The sequence below is a fragment of the Vicugna pacos genome, chromosome 17, assembly GCF_048564905.1.
Source record: "Vicugna pacos chromosome 17, VicPac4, whole genome shotgun sequence".
Classification (NCBI taxonomy): Eukaryota; Metazoa; Chordata; class Mammalia; order Artiodactyla; family Camelidae; genus Vicugna; species Vicugna pacos.
In genome coordinates, this window is record NC_133003.1 from 5,765,418 (window position 1) to 5,784,151 (window position 18,734).

An 18,734-nucleotide genomic window follows, 5' to 3' on the forward strand; every position below is an offset into this window, starting at 1 on the left:
CATTTTCCCAGCTGAGGCACAGCAGGTCCTTTGGACTCTGGAAAGGAACTGAATGACCAGGTATCCTGATCAAGGATGCCATATGACCCTACTGCGCTGGGCCCACCTCCAGGAGGGTATTAAAGAACACTTACAGGTTGAAGGGTCCCTTACTAAACCCCTGCTTTTGGGGACCCCAGAGCATGAGCGAAGGATGGGTTACGGGTCATGACACAACAAAGGCACAGAGGAAGGAAGAAAAGGGACACCAACAAGGGGGTCACCGGCACCACCTCTTGCCCTTCTGGGTATTTGTAGCTCTGGCATCCCTTTTCAAACAACACTCAGAAATAAACTTACGTATCTAAATAATTTAAAGGTTACTGGCAAGACAAATAACAGCGCACATTCTGATTTGTACAATGGTGACATTATTACCATCACCAAGACTAATGAAAGCAATTACACAGACTAATAAAAAGCATTTTAAGACAAATACGATTTCCTTCTCTAAATCAACATACAGCATTTTCATCTGTATTTCCAGATTGTTGAAGAAGTTAATTATAAGCAGTCTCTGCTATTTATACAAAGATTATAAATGAAGAATTTCTAAGAGATCTTTTTGATACCTCTGGTTTTATAATACACAACAAATTATGCATTACACCTTTGGAACATCAATTATAGTGACTTATTTTAAGATATCAAAATATATGCAAATATATAACCATATAATAGTGAAATATTATATGTAGCAATTAATATTTTTCTAACTTAAGATGAATCTTCCTTAGCACAAGCATGAGAGGCCTCAGAGAGTGTAGCAGAATGCATCCTGAAGAGACTGAAAGGTTGTCACTTACGTGAGACAGCAGGGCAGGCTCACGCTGACAGGTGACGGCGTTCCGGTTGGCTTCCATAAAATACCGCTGTGTGCGCCTCCGTTCCCGTTCCAGCTTCTTCTCCAGGGCCAGCTGGGATGTGGATAAACTGTCGAAATATTTCATCATGACATCGGCTATCATGGAGCTGACTTCTACAATATCTGGGCGGGCTTCTGCATCCGGCGTGAGGCATCTAAGAGAACATAAGCTAATCACAGTCAGGACAGGCCGCGGGGTGTGGAGGGTCAAGGGTAAATGCCGCTGTGTGTCCACCACGGCGTCTGCACCCAAGAGAACCTGGGGTGAGACAGACCTCGAGCACAGTGTTCAGTCTGAGACTTCTCAGAAGACATCTGGAAAGTCTGGGAAGGAGAAGGGGACAGCACTGTTCTCCTTGCAGGGGGGCTGGTGGGCAAGGGTCAGAGGCCAGGAGGGGTCTCAGGAGGGGTGGGCGGGGTCTGCTTCTCCTGGGTAAGTGGCTCTTTTCCAAAACCACACGACCTCGCTGGCCAGTGAAACAAACAGGAGTCCCAATAACATCACACGTGATGCACCACAAGGAAGGAAGGATTCTGGTGGCAGGGTGGGGTGGGGCGTCACAGCTTAGTCACCTTTCCCAGCTGTGCGGGGGTAATGTCAACACGTCTTGATGAGTGAGTCTTACAAAACACGACTTCATAAAAACAAAATTCAACCCAGTTACTTGGTGGTTTAAGGTGTGTGGAGTGCTCTTTTTTAAAGCAGCTAATCTGACACACTGCATGCCGAAACTTTCTCAGATTTTGGAGGTAGGAAACACCAATCAGCCCACTAAAGTGAGGACTGCTCCCGTCACAGCCAACCCCCAGCAGAAGGCTACTCCAGATGCCCGGGGAGCCGGTTATCAAGATCACTGCTTAGCATAATTTAAATCCTTCTGGCACTCACTGTACTATTTAGTCTATTTTTTAAAAAATCAAAAGCTCTAATTTCACTGAATCATGTGTACTTCTCAATAAATTTTAACTTATTTGGACTTGGAGAAAAAGATCTAATTTTCACACCTTCTATTTGATTTAGCAACCCATAGTTAACACAACTTTCACCTATAAGGATGTCTCCAGGCAATGCACAGGAATTACTACACAAAATTACTATCAGTAACAGAAGTAAAAATAACACTCTAATTTATAATTTTCCTTATTATTCTTTCTTGTATTTATTTATTTGAGGGGTTTTTTTAATTTTCTTTTTTCTTTTATTTTAAGTGATAGATGATTTATGATGTTAAAATAGCTTCAGGTATACAACATAGTGAGTTTTTATAGATTATATTCCATGTAAAGTTATTACAAAGTATCAGCTATAGTCCACGTGCTGTACAATACATTCTTGTATATTTGTATACACATATTTACAGTCCGTACCTCTTCACCCCTCTACCCACTGGTAACCACTAGTTTGTTCACTGTATCTGTGAGTCTGTCCTATTTTATTATATTCCTTCATTTTACTTTTTAAATTCTACCTGTAAGTGGTAACATACAGTATTTGTCTTTCTCTGACTTATTTCACTAAGCATTACAGGTCCAGGTCCATCCACGTGCGTGCTAATGGCAAAATTTCATTCTTTTCGATGGCTGAGATTATTCCTAGCTATTTGACTCTTTCTGATGCAATTGTAAAGAGCATCGTTTTCTTACATTCTCTTTCTGATAGTTCATTAGTATTTGCTGTGTATAGAAAAGCAACAGAGTCCTGTGTATTCATCTTTTTGGAGATTTCAGAGTATTTTAATGTTCATTTCTTCACTGGATGCACTTTGAAGTTATTCGGGTTAACAATTTAAAGAGGGTAGAGCAAAGGAAAGATGGAGAATGCAAACAGTTGGTTCTCGCTGATTTAATTTCAAATTCTAGGCGTGGCGTGTTTTTCTGAAACAACCACCACAAAGTGCTTACTTCAGGAATCCAGAAATGCAAACGCGGACGGATCTCTGGAGCTACACATCACCACAGCCCACATAACGTGAAGCGCGCGGTCCTCTTGCTCTGCAAATCAGGTGCGAATGTGCACGTGTCTCCATGGTAACAGAGCCGTGGGCAGGCGCTGCATAATCTATGTGGCTCCATTATGGTTTCCTAACAGATGCTCTGCATTGGTTCTCATTGGATACAATTATGTGTGCTTGATTATATATAGTTATGTATATATGTATATGTAATTTGATCTGACCTGAAGCCAAGATGCAAATAGCAAATATAACTGAAAGCAACTATTAGCAACTCAATAGCAAGCTATTGGTTCTAACAGTCTTTTGGTGGAGATTTCAGGGTTTTCTAAGTACAGTGTCATGTCATTTGCAAATAGTGACAATTTTACTTTTTCCCTTCTGATATAGATTCCTTTTATTTCTTTTTCTTGTCTGAATGCTGTGGCTAGGACTTCCAATGCTATGTTAAGTAGAAATGTAGAAGGTGCAGATCCTTGTACCTGATTTTAGAGGAAAAGTTTTCAGTTTTCCACCATTGTATATGATGTTAGCTGTGGGTTTATTATAAATCACCTGTATTAGGTTGAGATACGCACCCTCTATAAATCATTCTTCTTTAGATTATTTAATATGAATGGGTGCTGAATTTTTCAAAAGCTTTTCTGCATTTGATCCACAGCCTTTATCAGTGGGATTTTCCCCTTCTTATAATTTCTTCCTTACTGTACCTTTTCTTTTCCACTTAAAAGAAGATCCTTTAATATTTTTTGTAAGGTCTGTTTAGTAGTCATGAACTCTTCTAGCTTTTGTCTGAGAACCTCTATCTCTCCTTCAGTTGTGCATAACAGCTTTGCTGGGTAGAGTATTCAACTTTGCAGGGCTTTCCACCCTTTCAGCATTTTAAACATATCATGCCGCCCTCTTCTGGCCTGCGATGTTTCTGCAGAAAAATCAGCTGACACTCTTCTGGGGATTCCCTGTAACTGACTCTTTGTTTTCCTCTTGCTGCCTTTAGAAGTCTCTCTTTATCTTTAACTTCTGCCCTTTCAATAATGGGATGTCCGGGGGTGGGTCTCTTTGTGTTTGCTTGTTTGGGACCCTCTGTGCTTCCTGGATGTCTGTTTCCTTCTTCAGCATCAGGAAGTTTTCAGCCATCATTTCATCAAATACATTTTCGACCCCTTTCTCTCCTCTTCTTCTGGGATCACTGTAATTTGAATGTTAGTATGCACGATGTCCTAGAGGTCCCTTAAACTACTCTTTTTAAAAATCTGTTGGTTGTATTGTTTTTGCTGTTCTGATAGGGTGGTTACCATTACTGTGCCTCCCACATAACTGATACGTTCTCCCGTGTCACCTAATCTGCGGTTAATTCCCTCCACGGTATTTCTCATTTCAGTTATTTTATTCTTTAGCTCTGTTGGGTCCTTTTTTCTATTTCCCAGTTCCTTCTTAAAGTTCTCACTGTGTTCATTTATTCTTTTCCCAAGTTCAGTTAGCATTCTCTTACCATTGCTTTGAACTCTTCATCAGGTAAATGATTTATCATGGTAATTAGGGTTTTTTTTCAGGGTGTATCCTTGTTATTTCTTTTGAAACATATTCTCCTCTTCTCATTTTGTTTACCTTTCTCTGTCTCTCTGAATTTAGGAGAAACAGTTACCTGCTCTGGTCTTGCAGGCGTGCCTTGTGTGGGAACATCCCTGTGCAACTGCATGTGCTCAGGGGCCTTGGCGGGAGGTGGATCTGACAGCAGCACCGGCCGCAACTTCTTCCACGTGTGCTGGTGGCCGCCACCCTGGTGGGAGGTAGGGGTGGCGCTGGAGGGGCCAGAGCCAGGCCAAGGGCCAAACTGGGGCTTCTCTGCTCAGTGGCTGTCACTGCCCTGTCAAAGGAGGGATCAGGGCTGCAGGGGCTGGAGCAGGACCCTGAGGGAGCTGGGTTTCTCCCAGGGGTGCTGGCATGCTCCACCTTGGTAGGGGTGTGGGCTCAGGGCCTGAGGCCCGGGGGCTGCACTTCTGTGCTGGTGTCACTGTGTCCCCGGTGTGCTCACGTGGCTAGAGGCTGGGCGTGACGGGAGGGGCAGCGCTGCGCCGCCGAGCTGACTTTGCTCCCTCCCACGGGTGAGCAGTGACACGCGCTGGCGGTGGTGCCTGCGCCCTGGTCAGAGGCAGGGCTGGGGTCCACCCGGCTCCGTCCCCTCCAGGCGTGCACGCTGTCGTGGGCAGTGACACAAAGCACCAGATGGCTTGTGCAACCAGGCGTAGAAAGAGAAAACTTAGGCAACTGGGATATTTTGTGCATAAAAGGAAATGTTCTTCCTTTTTAAAAAGTAAACACTCTCTTAACAGTGGACTGGAAGGCAAAAACAGCAATGCTGGTGTTGGGTAGAGCAACAAAAAACGTATTTTCTGCCCCAGACTCTTCTGGGCTACCAAGCTATTCTCCCAATTTAAAAGCCTGCTAAGAAACTAAGAAAACGGGAAATTGAATTTGTTCCCTAGTTCTTTTTAAACTTAATTTTTAAAGACTACAAATCCAAAGCAATTGGAATATGTAATTGCATGCAACTCACAATGGGTTTTGGTTGTATGTCAAATTTTCTAAAGATAAAATTTGGGATATGAACCCAGGCACTGAGTCTTGAACAACTTTCAGTGAAAACTGTATCTGTTACAGGCTGCATGCTGCAATCTGAATTTGTAGTCAGTCATAAAATTTCAGGCTCAGTTCCTACTAATTATGGGCACCCTAATATTTTGAATTAGAAGTGTACTCAAAACATTTACTGCGTTGTCCCCTACTGGTGATCGTCCATCCTCTTAAACAACCTGGATGACAGGGGACTCACCACCCACCCAGCAGCCTGCTCCACTGTGGAAACTCTAATTCTGACACACACTTCCTAACGGTGAGCTAACCCTGGCCTCCCCAGAACTTCTACTCCATGGGCTGGGTTCCATTTGCTGAAGTTCCACATCACAAATCCAGTTGTTTTCATATTCTCAGTGTCATTCCATTTTCCCAGTTAACTTAAGTATTTTTTCATTCTTGTATAACTGTACTTCAACACTTGTGGACTCAACTTTCAACGCACAGCAAAACAACCCCACTTCTCTCCATAACACCACCATGAGTCCAGTCAAAGCCACCATCACCACTCAGCACAAGTGGACCTGTTTTCCCTCCATTCTCACACCCCCTGCTCTATTCCCTAGAGATCAGCCAGGATGGTCCCTGCTGAAGAAGAAATCTTCACTATGTCTCAACCTGTTAATAGCCCTTCAGTCCACTCCTCACTGTTGGAGATAAAAATTCAAGCCCTCGACGTGGCCTACAGCAGCTAGTCCACCCTGGCCCCTGGCAGCCTCCCAGACCCACTCACTGTCTGTTTTCTCCTTTACTTGCTGTGCTACATCTCCAGTTTCTTCCAGTTCTTCAGACCAACAAGCTGTCCTGCTGAGGGAAGCCTTCAGAGACGCGGGTCTGTGAAGTGCTTTCTCCGCTCTGCTCACTGAGAGTTAGTGAATGTCTGGGTCTCAGATTATATGCCCTTTCTTCAGAGAAACTTTCCCCGATCCCCAGACTAGACCAAGTCCTTCTGTAATCTCATTTCCCCCTTTACCATCCTTCATCAAATACATCTTAAATTTATATGCTTCATTCCATAAATAATATTATTAATAATGCCAATACCTAATTTTATGGAGGACTTACTATGTGCTGGGTACCATGCTAAGAGCATCAGAAGCCCGATCTTATTCCAGCTTCAAAGCAAGCCCGTGAGTGGTTACTACTGCTACCCATACATGACAGACGGGAAGAGTGGGGCTCGGGAAGGTTAAGGTGAGTGGATGAGGGGATTAGAATCCACTTGATTCTAGAACCTACTAAGGTTCTTAAGCTTTTCACGATAATGCTGGGATCTAACGCTGACTCTGCTACTAAGAGGCATGGATACCAACAGCCAAGGGGACGATCAGGAGCAAGCGATGGCCCTGTCTGCCCAGTGCCACAAGGTCAGAACAAGCTCTCTGTACTTTTTCTCCAAACTACTGTCCCCTAGTCTTCGTGGCACTCAAATACCTAAGAAAAGGAGAGCTTCAATGAGTCAGTTTGGTTCTCCTGTCTTGACATCTCTGGAGACTTCCTGAATTTTTAAGGCAGTTCCCAGAAAGCAAATAGCAGAGAACAGGAGACGAGCAGTTTAAATACGTTTGTCTCGATTCATTAGCAACAGGGCAGATCTGGTAAACATGGAATTCAGGCGATTTAGAAAGGGATGTGAGCTCACTGGCCGGGACATTAACAATGAGAACTGCCAGCACTGCTCCAGATTCTCCGTGGCCACGCTCTGTGCTAAGTGATTTGCACGTGTTACTTTGTATAATCACCACACCAGCCTGATGAGGCTGGTACTGCTGTGATCCCTGCTTTAGCAGATGAGGAAACAGGTGCAGAGAAAATAGTCAGACTGTTTGCTTAGAGTCCACAGTTAGTGAAACTCGGCCACCGCTGGGCCTGAGGTGCTTAGGACGTAGGGCAGCATTGTGCTGAGCAAGGAAGGATTCAAGATACAATCCTATGAACATATGAGGAGTATCCATTATGCCTGAACAATGGGCTGGGAGGGGAAGCCAGAGGGAAGGGGCGCAGCCATGGCAGCGTGTCTATTCCATTCCGTCAGAGACGGAGCTGAGCGAGGACAGACACAGAACTGAGTCTGAAGGGAACTGGCCAGGGGGACGGATGAAGATTCTATCTGAGGCGACCCTCGGATTTCTATTACAATAATGAGGGTCTGACTCGGCTTGATGGGGCAGAGTAATACTCTGGGGCCAACTTAAGAACAGAAGATGGTCCAGAAGTAACAGTCAGGCAGATAAAGGTCACTCATGCATACAACCAGCCAATTGTTAAGCGTCTGCTTTGCACTGGGCATCGCTCTGGGCACTGAACAGCTGTAAAGTAAGTTTAAAAAGCCCCTACTTTTGTGGAGGTTTCCTTTTGGTGGGGAAGAGAGACAACACAGAAACAAGGCCGCAGGCACACGTATTATGTTAGGGGTGGTGGGGGCCATGAACTCTGCAAAGCGGGCAAGTGCTGGGAGGCTGGGGGGCATCAGGGCTCCCCGGTAACACAGAGCTGCAATCTCAGCAGCGACCCAGAGGAAGGGAGGGCCTCTGCCATGCGTGTACCAGAGGGAAGAGAATGGGGTGGGGGGGAAGGGGAGGAGAGACGGGCCAGAGTGAGGGTGCTTGCTGGGACGTGCAGGGGCTCCCTGTGGCTGGGGCGGAGGGGTCAGAGAGCACGGGCGAGGTCAGCTGGGACAAGCCCTGTGGGGACAGAAACTTTGAGACTCCAAAGGGATAAGGACTTTCATTACACTCTTCCTACCTGGCTAGCTGGAGCACTTCTTTCTGACTTTCTTTGAGAAATTATTATATAACATTACCAACTTAAAAATAGAATATTACCAACTTAAAAATATGAATGAAAAAAATGCTTGTAATTTTATCATCTGACGTGGCCTTTTTTAGTTTCCTGTGTTGTCCAGACTTTTTTCACATCTACACCTATTTTTATGTCTTTTCAGATAGTTATAAACAGTTGCACATTTTGTTTTCCTAAGCTTCAGATTGCACTTGTTTCACAGGCTGATACAAAGTCTTCTGAATCATCAATCTAATGGTCGCAGTATGTCAAGTCAATGTCCTACGTCTTCTTGGACACTTGGGTGACTTCCAAATGGTCCCCGTGACTGGTGATGCACAAACGTTTTTCTAAGCTTGGGTTCTTTGGGATCCCTTCCTCTTTGTAAATATTTACATAGTGACTTTGTGAGGTATTTCTTGGTAATCCCTACAGGTTCGCGGTTGTGAGACAAAATTACCTGCTGATGGTGGTGGTCACCTTTTCAGAGTAGACGCCTTCTGGCACTGGTTCAAACACCGCCTCCACGATCTGCCAAACAGAGGAGAGTGACGGACATAAAGGACCTACGGTGCCTCTAGGGGGTGGTCCTTGGCCACAAAACTAGAGTTACTCAACAAGCATCATAACCTCATGCACTCATTTTCATCAGAAACAAAACAGAAAAATTCATTTAAATTGAAAGTTTCTGAGCAAAAAATTGGAATTTTCAAGCTGACTTAAAGTTAACCTCACGTTCATAATGATGTGCAGGATAATATAATATGCTGGGTTGAAGGTAGTCCAAAACACAATTAAGAATAAAAGCAAAGTGGTATATTTATTTTGATAATTTTCTAGGATAAATTGAAGACAATTATAGGGGAATGTGGGCCACAGCACAAGATGCAGATTTGGAAGAAACAAAAAATAAACTGGGTCAAGCGGCAAATAAACAATGCCTCTTTTCATCGACAGTTGCATTCAAATCGCAAAGGTTCTATCTGAGAAGAAAAGGAATGGTAGATTTGGCAACATGAGATCCTGCCTGCCTCCCAAGGTTGCTTACCTTTGTAGCCAGGGAGAGCATGTTGGTGCTGTAGAAGGGAGGGCTCAGGGTCGCCATCTGATAAAGGATGCAGCCTGCTGCCCAGACATCCACCTTCTCCCCATACGGCTCACTCTTCAGCACCTCGGGGCTGCGGGAAAATGACGATGGTCATGAACAGTGAAAAAGGGAGAAGTCAGCACGGGAAAAAAGTTCCACTTTCAAGCTATAGTTGGAGACGCAAAAAAAAAAAAACAAAACTCTGGCTCACTAATTCAAATAACATTAAAAAGTGTCTGTGAATACTCTCAGGCTTGGTGAGCTGAGCAGCACAACTAAGGAATTTTACTTTAAGCCACAAATAACAATGAACTTCATAAACACCTCTCAGGGAGTGATGGAAATGCTAGCTATCCTGATTGTGGCGATGATTTCATAGGTGTAGACATCTGTCAAAATTCATCAAGCTGTACATGTGAAATATGTATAGTTTACTGTATAGGAATCATAAAGTTGTTTAAAAAAAAAGATGAGAGATTGGAATCCTCATACACTGCTGATGGGAATGTAAAATGGTGCAGCCTATTGGAAAACAGTTAGGCAGTTCTTAAAAAGTTGAACACAGAGTTGCCATATTAAGGGATACAGCTCCAGGCCAAACCCTGCGTGTGATCTTTTGGGTCCAACCACGGGCTTTGCCTGGCAGACCTCCCGGGAGGAATCTGCCCTCCCCACGCCAGACGTGGCACTCTGCCAGTGTCCCACAGGTCCCGGAGGGAGTTGCAGTAATGAACTCGGCTTCCCTGTCAACCCCAGTCAGCCATGTGTACAGTCACGGTTGCGCTCCCAGACCAGGCGCCTCCGATCGGTGCCTGGAGGCCTTGGATGGGCCCCCTGCCAGAGCCTGGGCTGAGACCACCTTGTGAGGGTCTGGCTGAGGCAGACCGTTCAACTCCTGGTGACACTTCTGCGTGCTGTTAATGAATGGTTACGCACATTACAGAAGCATGAAAACCCAGACAGAAAGGGTATACTTCAACTTCAGGGTAGTGATCACCTCTGGGGAGGAAGAGGAAATAGAATGGGGAGGGGTCTTCAATTGAATGAATACATAGCATAACTTCTTCAAAACATTTTTCCTAAGTAGATATAATATAGCTAGAATATATTGAAACCAGTGTGCATAAATGGATGTTTATTAACTAATGAAATATTTCACAATAAAAAAGAATTAAAAAAAACAAAATAATGGTTAGGGATAGGTGGCAGAATAATATGATTCTAAATTCGTGATACATTTATATATTTTTCAAATTCTTCCAACCGTCATGAATTTATTTCATAATGATAAACAGCACATGTATTTTTTCAAAAATCTATCATGATCAGTAAATTTACTTAAGCAGAGAGCTTGAAAAAACAAACCAGTATTAAAAGTCTCATTTTGGTGTAAAAACCCTAAGCAAGTGTTTTTACTAGGCCAGTGCTGAGAAACTTTTCCTAATGCAAGTCAATATTTAAAGGCGAAATTTAGCTGTATCCAAATTATAAGGGATAGTTAGAAACTGAAATGCAAATAAATTACAGCTATAATCATTATTCCTGTCGATGTCCTTTTGAAAACATGACTCTAAATAAATCTGGATTCTCTGAATGTGTTTATTCAATCTTTTCCTATAAATTACTCTGTGGAGAGCTACAGCTAATAACAGATTTTTTAAAAGAGCTGGAATATCTAATTCAATAGTTTTCAAAAATATTCTAAAACTCTCTTCATATTAAATAATGTGTAAAAGACCCCTCACTGTTTAGACGACATCAGAACGAAGGCACTTTGTTGAAGCACGGGTCCTGATTTCTCGCTTGCTCCACGGATACATGCCCTCTCTCCCTTCTTTACCTCTCCCCATGAGTGGCTTCTTCTGCTCTGGACACCAGCATCCTCAGCTCTGCTGGCCTCTCACCACCACCCTCATTCTCACAGTTCACATCACACTTCTCCACGAGCTGTTGCTGGTTCTACCTGTGACTGCTTGTCACCTCCCCCCCAACCCCAAAGCCCTTACTATTCCCCCAAAACCACTCCTGGTAATCACTGCCTATCTGCAGATCTAAGGGGTGTCCTTTGGTCCTTTCCATTGAGTCATGAAATCATCCCATGAAAGCGACAATTCTCAATGCTTGGCCCTTCTGCATACAGGATGCTGTGACCTAGGAAAAGCACTGTGCTCCTCCTCGGACACTTTCTCGTGTCTTGTCTGACTCTAGTTTCCCTTGGCTCTCTTTCTTCTCCCTCCTCTTTGCCTGCTCCTCCCAAACCTCCCCAGGGCTTGCTCCCTCTGAGTCTGCCCCTGAAGCGCTGTGGCCCCTCAAGGTCTAGCTCAGTACTTGTCTGCTTCACAGCCAGTCCCGCCTAGATGCCCACGAGCCTCTCTCCCCCGGGGCTCCCACAACATATTTGGGTTGCTTATTGGGCATGACAGCCTTACTGCCTCAAAAACAACCCGAATGTTATGGAGATGCTGCTGTGGGTTGAAGTCCTTAATCCTGATACCTATGAATGTGACCTCATTTGGAGATAGGGTCTTTGCAGATGTAATCGGGTTAAGATGAGTTCATACTTGATTGAGGTGGGCCCTAATCCAGATGACTAGTGTCTTAATGAGAAGAGGAAACAGAGACACAGACATAGACGAGCGGGGAAAATACCGTATGCTGATGGAGACAGAGATGAGAGGGATGTACCTGCATGTCCATTCCTGATCTGTCCTGGTCCAACTGCCTCCTGGACACCCCCCAGCTTATCCAGTAGAGAACCCCGTTTCCTAACAAGGACAGCTGTCTGGCTTCCCCGGGTGAATTCTGGATTTCCTCTTGGTAGCCTTGATGAAAGCTCCAGCAGCTTCTGCACCCAGTTGGAGGCCACCTGCTCTACAGGATGACTCTGGCCATAGGTGACCCTGCCCCACAACACTGCCAGGAGGGGTGGGGAACACAACCCAGAAGTATGGAGAAGTTAGGGCCTACGGACAAACTCTGACCAATGAGAAACAGAGATGAGTTCTCCCCCCTTATTTCCCCCAATGGATTCTTCTAATGCACACAGGTGCCTTAAGATCCACTCAGAGACATGCCCCTTGACCAAGTAACTGGTGGTTTCTACTGAAACTGTGGCCAGCTTGGCATCACACCACACTGTATTGTGACCTCCCTTCCCTTCCTTGTTTCTCAATTCATCTCACTCTCAATGCCCTGGGACCACCACCTCCCACAAAAGGGCTAGCATTTGTGCTCCATTTTCTGTGGAACTCAGGATAAGACTAGGTATTTAACTTCCTTCTGTCCCATCTAACAGATGGGACAACGACAGTCCTTCTCATACAACTGCTGAAATTATTATGCCAGAGAATGCCTCGTGCTCAGAAAACGCTACTTGTTAAAATTAGCAATAAATACAGAGAGAGCCACCAGCATTTCTGCATCTCCCTCCCACTGGGGTTGGGGAGGAGGGAGTCGGAGAATGTGTGTATTCCTGATGCATCTTCTTTTCTTTTGTTTTTTTGTAATTAAAAGCTATTACTACTGCACCTTATCCCACAGAGGCATGGAAGCTCATTTACACAGAAAAGGCACTTACTAAATGCCGTTAGGGGACTCACAGTGTTTCTGGGAGGACCCAAGAGCCAGCCTTGGGGGCTTTTCAGTGAGAACATCTCCCCGGCACAGCCTTCACCACTGACACTGGACAGCAGACACCAGGACGCCAATACCACCGTCTTCCACCACCACCCTTGCCCTGCCTCCAAACTGGACTCCGCCCAGCGCATGTTCTCTCCCATTCACCACCTGCAGATCCAAGTTTTGCTGAGGCCACATGGTAGCCACCTGGTACAGCTGCAAGGGCAGCTAAAAGAACACTTTTCTTTCTGGTGCCTTCTTTAACGAGAGGACATTCAAAAAGTAGGAAGCTCCCCAAATACAGAAAAGGCGTTCAAAGGTCTTCAGGACAGCCAAAAATATGACAAATGCCCACTCCACAGCTGTTTGAGAAATCACCCCAAATCAAATAAAATACGGTTCCAAATTAAAAAGAAAGAACAAGAAGGGAGGGCTGGAAAAACAACCTACCTACTGAGGGGATTCCTGCAAAGTGTGCCTCGTGTCCAGGTCATCTGTGATGCTTAGGGCCTGGGGGGAACTCACGGTGTTTTGTGAGCTGCTGCTGGGGCCACCATAGCACTGGGGTTCTCCTCTACACAAGCTTATACTCGGGGTCGCCTCTTTCTAGCCCTCAGACAACTTGTCATTGTAATTAGAACTCAGAGTGAACATGAACAAGTTCTATTCAAGCCTAGTATTACTCATCAACCCTCAGGCAGAAATCTTAGACAATTACCCCGTCAACAAGGAGATGTAATACTCAGATGACAGAGTCTCTTATTCTTTGAAGAAAAGATACGTGATAGATTGAAAATTAAAATATCTGAAGCAAGACAACGAATCACTTCTATTAAGTATATCCATCCATTGTCCCACCAATTACAATTACAGGCTACTTCCTCTCCTATGTTACTCATACTGGTGTCCCTTGAACAACACAGGGCTTAGGAGTACAGCCCTCTGCACAGTCCAAAATCTGTATTTAATTTATAGTCAGTCCTCAGTACCCGCAGGTCCGCACACTTGGGCTCAGCCAACCAGGTGGGCAGTACTGGGGTATGCATGGAGTGAATAAAACCGGACTGTAAGTGGACTCACACAGCTCAAACACGTGTTGTTCAAGGGTCAGCTGTATGTGAACGAAGTCACCAAGAATTTAAGTTTTCCTTTGAAGTTTATAGACTACCTCTCACATTTTGAAGACTTATTCGTTTTTTAGAGCCCTTTAAGTTTACAGCAACACTGAGAGGAAGTTATGGAGACTTTCCGTATACCCCCTTCCCCTACACAGCCCCTTTCTTTTTTATTCTCGTTAATGCGAGGCTCATATCAGCCCACCCCTGGATTATCACAGAAGCCTTCCTCCCTTAATTGCCTTCACATGTTCCGTCACTGAGCAACTGTTTCCTGAGCACCTACTATGTGCCAAGTCCTCTCTTCCAGACAGTTTTGTTATGAAAGTACAGAGAAAAGTGGGTTAGTAGCTAGAAAAGAAAGAGAAGAATGTTGAGTGTGCTTGTTTTTTAAGATAGGGACAAATGGCAGTATGCTGGCTGATGCACAGGCATGAGTCAGTGGAGGTGGAGAAACTAGTGATGCAGCGTGAAGAGGGCTGGCCTGCAGGACATGGAGACACAGCAGGGGACTGGCCTCCATGAGGACTGCAGGAGCGCACGTCATGCAGGGCCAAGGGTGCAGGTGGGACGGGGGAAGGGGGCAGAGCACGATCACTAAAGGAACGACACAGCCATTGAGGACACGACGAACACTGGCCAGAACCAACCAGGCCCAAGATGGTGGAAGATTTGACTCTGAGTGACCTTGAGCCTCATTAGACACTCACGGTAGTACATTAACATGCTAAATGACACTCCCACAGGTGCCATGACAGTTCCGAGGGTGCCCGAAGGCCAAAAGATGGGCGGTGGCCCAATCCCTGGAAATCCACCCACCCTTTCCCCCAAATAGTTGGACTAATCCTCCCACATGTCAGCCCATGAAATTATCCAGCCCATGAAAACTAACCACCCCATACCCAGGGGCGGCCTCTCTGGCCTTCTGAGATGGCCCACACTCTGTGTACGGAGTGTGCCTCTCCCTGAATAAAGCTACTTTCACTCTCCTGTGGCCCGCTCTTGAATTCTTTCCTGGACGAAGCCAAGGACCCTCACTCGGTGGCCTGTCCCAGGGACTCGCCAAATACTTGGGGCGTGACCATCCTCTCGCACTCCCTTCTCCTGGAGCACAGGGAGCTGGGAAGACATGGAAGCAAAGCTTGTGGAAGTGCCGCCGTGATGGCTCCTAGTTTCTCAGAGAAGCAGGCAGCAGAGTCGCTGGTGTAGAAGTTGGAGATCAAACTCTTGCTATTAACCCAAACCTTACTCAAACACCTCTACAGGAACCTCCGCACACACTGATCCCCCACTTCACTAATCTCTTGACACCCCTTCAACGACCTGTGTCCTTCACCGGGCTTGCCCTGCTGTACCCCACCGAGGGGCAGCAGAGGGAGTCATGATAAATACTGGATTCCACCAAAACGTGTTAATTATGAATGAAAGATGTTGCAGCCACATCAGCAAACAAAGGATGCTGTGGTCATCAAGTCATCAGCCACTATCCTTGCCCTCTCACCCCATGGGAGCCCTGAGGGATGGAGGCAAACAAGTTGCCACTGCCAAGCCCTCAGCCACTGCACCACCCCCAACAGTGCTCCCTGAGGGGAGGCAGGATGGGAAAGAACAGGACACTGGCCCTAGACAGCTACGGTGCATGTCAAAGGAATGATTTCAATGAGCCCAGACTCTTTCATCCTCCCATACCTAGAAAAGCGCTGAATTCCTTAATTTGAGGTGTCTGGTTTGCTTTAATTAACAGTCATCTTTTGATGTCCCCACTACCTGGTCTTTGCCGCAAAAACCCCCACAGACACTGACTCCCCCTTAACTCTTTGGAGCAGTTCCTCAGAGGTGTCTTAGAGGCTGTCTCTTGGGCTAAAGTCCTCAGCTTTTGTCTGCCAAATAAAACATAATTGTCAACTTTCAGGAAGTGCGTCTTTTTTTAGTCAACAGTACAAAACTTCAAAATATACATCACTAAGTGATACCATAGCTAAGGAAATACAGTAATTTTACTCATATAACAAGAGCATACACAGAGGATACTGAAAATCACCATGTATCAGATTATCTCCAGTGTCCGTGGTCTTGATGACATACGGGCTTTAGACTAAAAGGTGGCTGCAAGTTCTCCTTCCTGCCCCTCCTTGTTACTCGAACGTGACCTTAATGAGTTTCCGATCTGTGTACTTTCCCTCTGACATGAGAAATCACACCGAAGAAAAGTCCTTCCTGACTTTGAGGGCCAAAAAAAAAACAAAAGTGAAACTAGAAAACCTGACTCAATTAGTGGTACTTTCAGTACCACAATGGTACTTTGATCAAAAGGGAAAAATGTAAAAATTAATATACAGAAACCATAATTAAATAGAGCTGAGCGATCACAAGGGGGAGCTCTCACACCCTGTGAGGACAGCAGAGCCCAACAGGAGGAAGAAAGACTTCTCCTTCTTCCTGGCAAGGACTCAGCCCACGAAAAGCCCTGGGCTCTGTATACCGCAGCCCTCCCACCTTCCTTTCCGCTCTGTAAAAGCCTTCTCCTTCCCTTGGTATGCTGGGACTAGCACGTGACCCACCATGCTTGTGGACCCAAAAGTGCAATTCTCTGCTGATCCAGAATAAACTCATCTTTGATGCAGAAATATCTGGCAGTTTATTTCAGGTAACAGAACACACTGCTTTTGTAATAAAGAAACAATAGAAGAAAACTTTAATCAGTAAGTTTTTTAAAAAGAATATGAAAAGGAATATATACATATACATATATATGTATAACGGAATCACTACATTGTACACCAGAAACTAACACATTGTAAATAGACTATACTTCAATTAAAAAAAAAAAGCAAAACAACACAGAACTTTTGAAATCTTCCAAGATAAGGGGTTTTGTTGTGGTTTTTTTGTTTATCTCTATTCACCATCCTTGAATCTCTAGTTAATTTTTAGTCCATGAAGCCTGCCCGATTTGACAATTTTTTCAGATATTCTATTTTGAATAGGGTCATTACATATATGTGTGTGTATGTGTGTGTGTGTGTATATATATATATATATATGTATAGTAATTAACTTTTTATTTACCATACTGGAGATATGCTTCTAGGTCAACAATTACTGTACCACCACTTACTATTATTTACCTAAACAACCTAACCAGCCCCATTTCACTGTAAAATAGCTACAATAGCTGAGAATGAATTAAATAAAATACCAAATAAACAGGGGAACAAAAGGAAAGAATTTTAAATATGTTAAAATGTTTATACAAACAAAAACCAATGTAAAAATTCCTGAAAATTACCAGTAAATTTTTTAAAAATCAGTGAAGAAAAAGTTTCATTTATAGTAATTCCTTTATTTTGATCATATTATCACCACAGCCAATTTACTTTCAACCAAATTCTTTCTACATTGCCTGAAGCCCAAGTGATGTAGGGAACCCCAGGGTTTGAGGACAGGGGAGTCACAGGAAGGAGGAAGAGAAAAGAAGGAAGACAGGAAAATCCTTGGAAAGGCGTCTAGAATTTTACATGCTTCATCAGTCTTGAAGGAAAAATATATATTTGAGTCAAAAATGCTACACTGAGACTGCACTATAAAAAAGGAACTGAGATTCCTCCTTATCACATTAACTCATACAACCTTCCTAGACATGGAAGTTTTGAATGAACAGATTCTTTCGTGGAACATCTGTATGTCTGATTAAAAGGGTTATAAGTATGAATAAATAGGAAACAAATTTAGAAGAAAAGACTGAAAAGAATCTTTCACTATACGAAGAATTATTAAATTATTAAATGGTAAGTACTGACGAGGTGTGTCGCATGGCCACTAAAACCCGAAAAGAATTTCAAGTCATAAGAAAAGAAATTCAACTTGGCATAAGAACAATTTGGCTTTTGTCTTTCTGGGTATAGAAATTTTCAGTCACAAAAAGAAAAGAAATTATAAACCACCATCCTCAAAGGCTGTTTTCCCCTTAACCTGTCATGAAGATGGTGAAAAATAAAAGAGATAAGCACTTACCAGTTCTTGGCTTCAAGAAAGGGCACACATTACATGGTCTATTTCAGGTTTCTCTAATTCTAATTCTTTCTGGATTCTATTAAGCAGCCAATAATGGGGACCAGTGAAATATAAACACAGTGAGGAGCCTGGGCAATTAAACAAACGGATAATGGGAGGTGGGATCAAGAGGAAGGATTCAGAGGACACTGGCTCCCCTCCCCTCACGAACACATCCAAACTACAACTACACAGAGGGACTCTCAGTGACATCAGCCTGGGGACCCGCAGAACAGCTCCCCTGCAGCCGGGGCTGTGAAGAAAGGTCCACACGGAGTCTGGCAGGAAGGGGGAAGGGACCTGGTCGGGACCCACACGTAGAAGAGGAGGGGACATCACAGGCTCATCGTCTCCTTGGGGAGCGAGGGGTCCAGGCTCCGCACTGGGCACCCCAGCCCTGGGGGCCGACACCGGGAAGAGAGACCCCTCAGCCGGTGTGAAAACCAGTGAGGCTCACCAGGGGGCTGTACGAAACTGAGACTCTGCTCCTGAAGGGCCCGGACCGGCTCTCTCCCAGCCGCAGTGTGGAGGTAGCAGGCTGAGAACTGCCGGGGGCTCCGGCCGGCCCACCGGGACTGCTGCATTCCCGC

At 44.7% G+C, this 18,734-nt stretch overlaps 1 protein-coding gene across 1 annotated transcript in view; it reads right to left on the minus strand.

Annotated features, from left to right (window-relative positions):
* The window catches only part of LOC140686653 (serine/threonine-protein kinase Nek10-like), a 227,950-nt gene extending 218,274 nt beyond the window's left edge, over nt 1-9,676 (minus strand). The window contains exons 1-4 of the mRNA XM_072940856.1: nt 9,648-9,676; nt 9,320-9,449; nt 8,732-8,802; nt 846-1,059 (exon numbers count right to left, since the gene is read on the minus strand). Coding sequence (XP_072796957.1) covers nt 846-1,059; nt 8,732-8,802; nt 9,320-9,449; nt 9,648-9,676 — 444 coding nt within the window. The remainder of the gene's footprint in view (nt 1-845; nt 1,060-8,731; nt 8,803-9,319; nt 9,450-9,647) is intronic.
* Nucleotides 9,677-18,734: the final 9,058 nt, after the last annotated feature.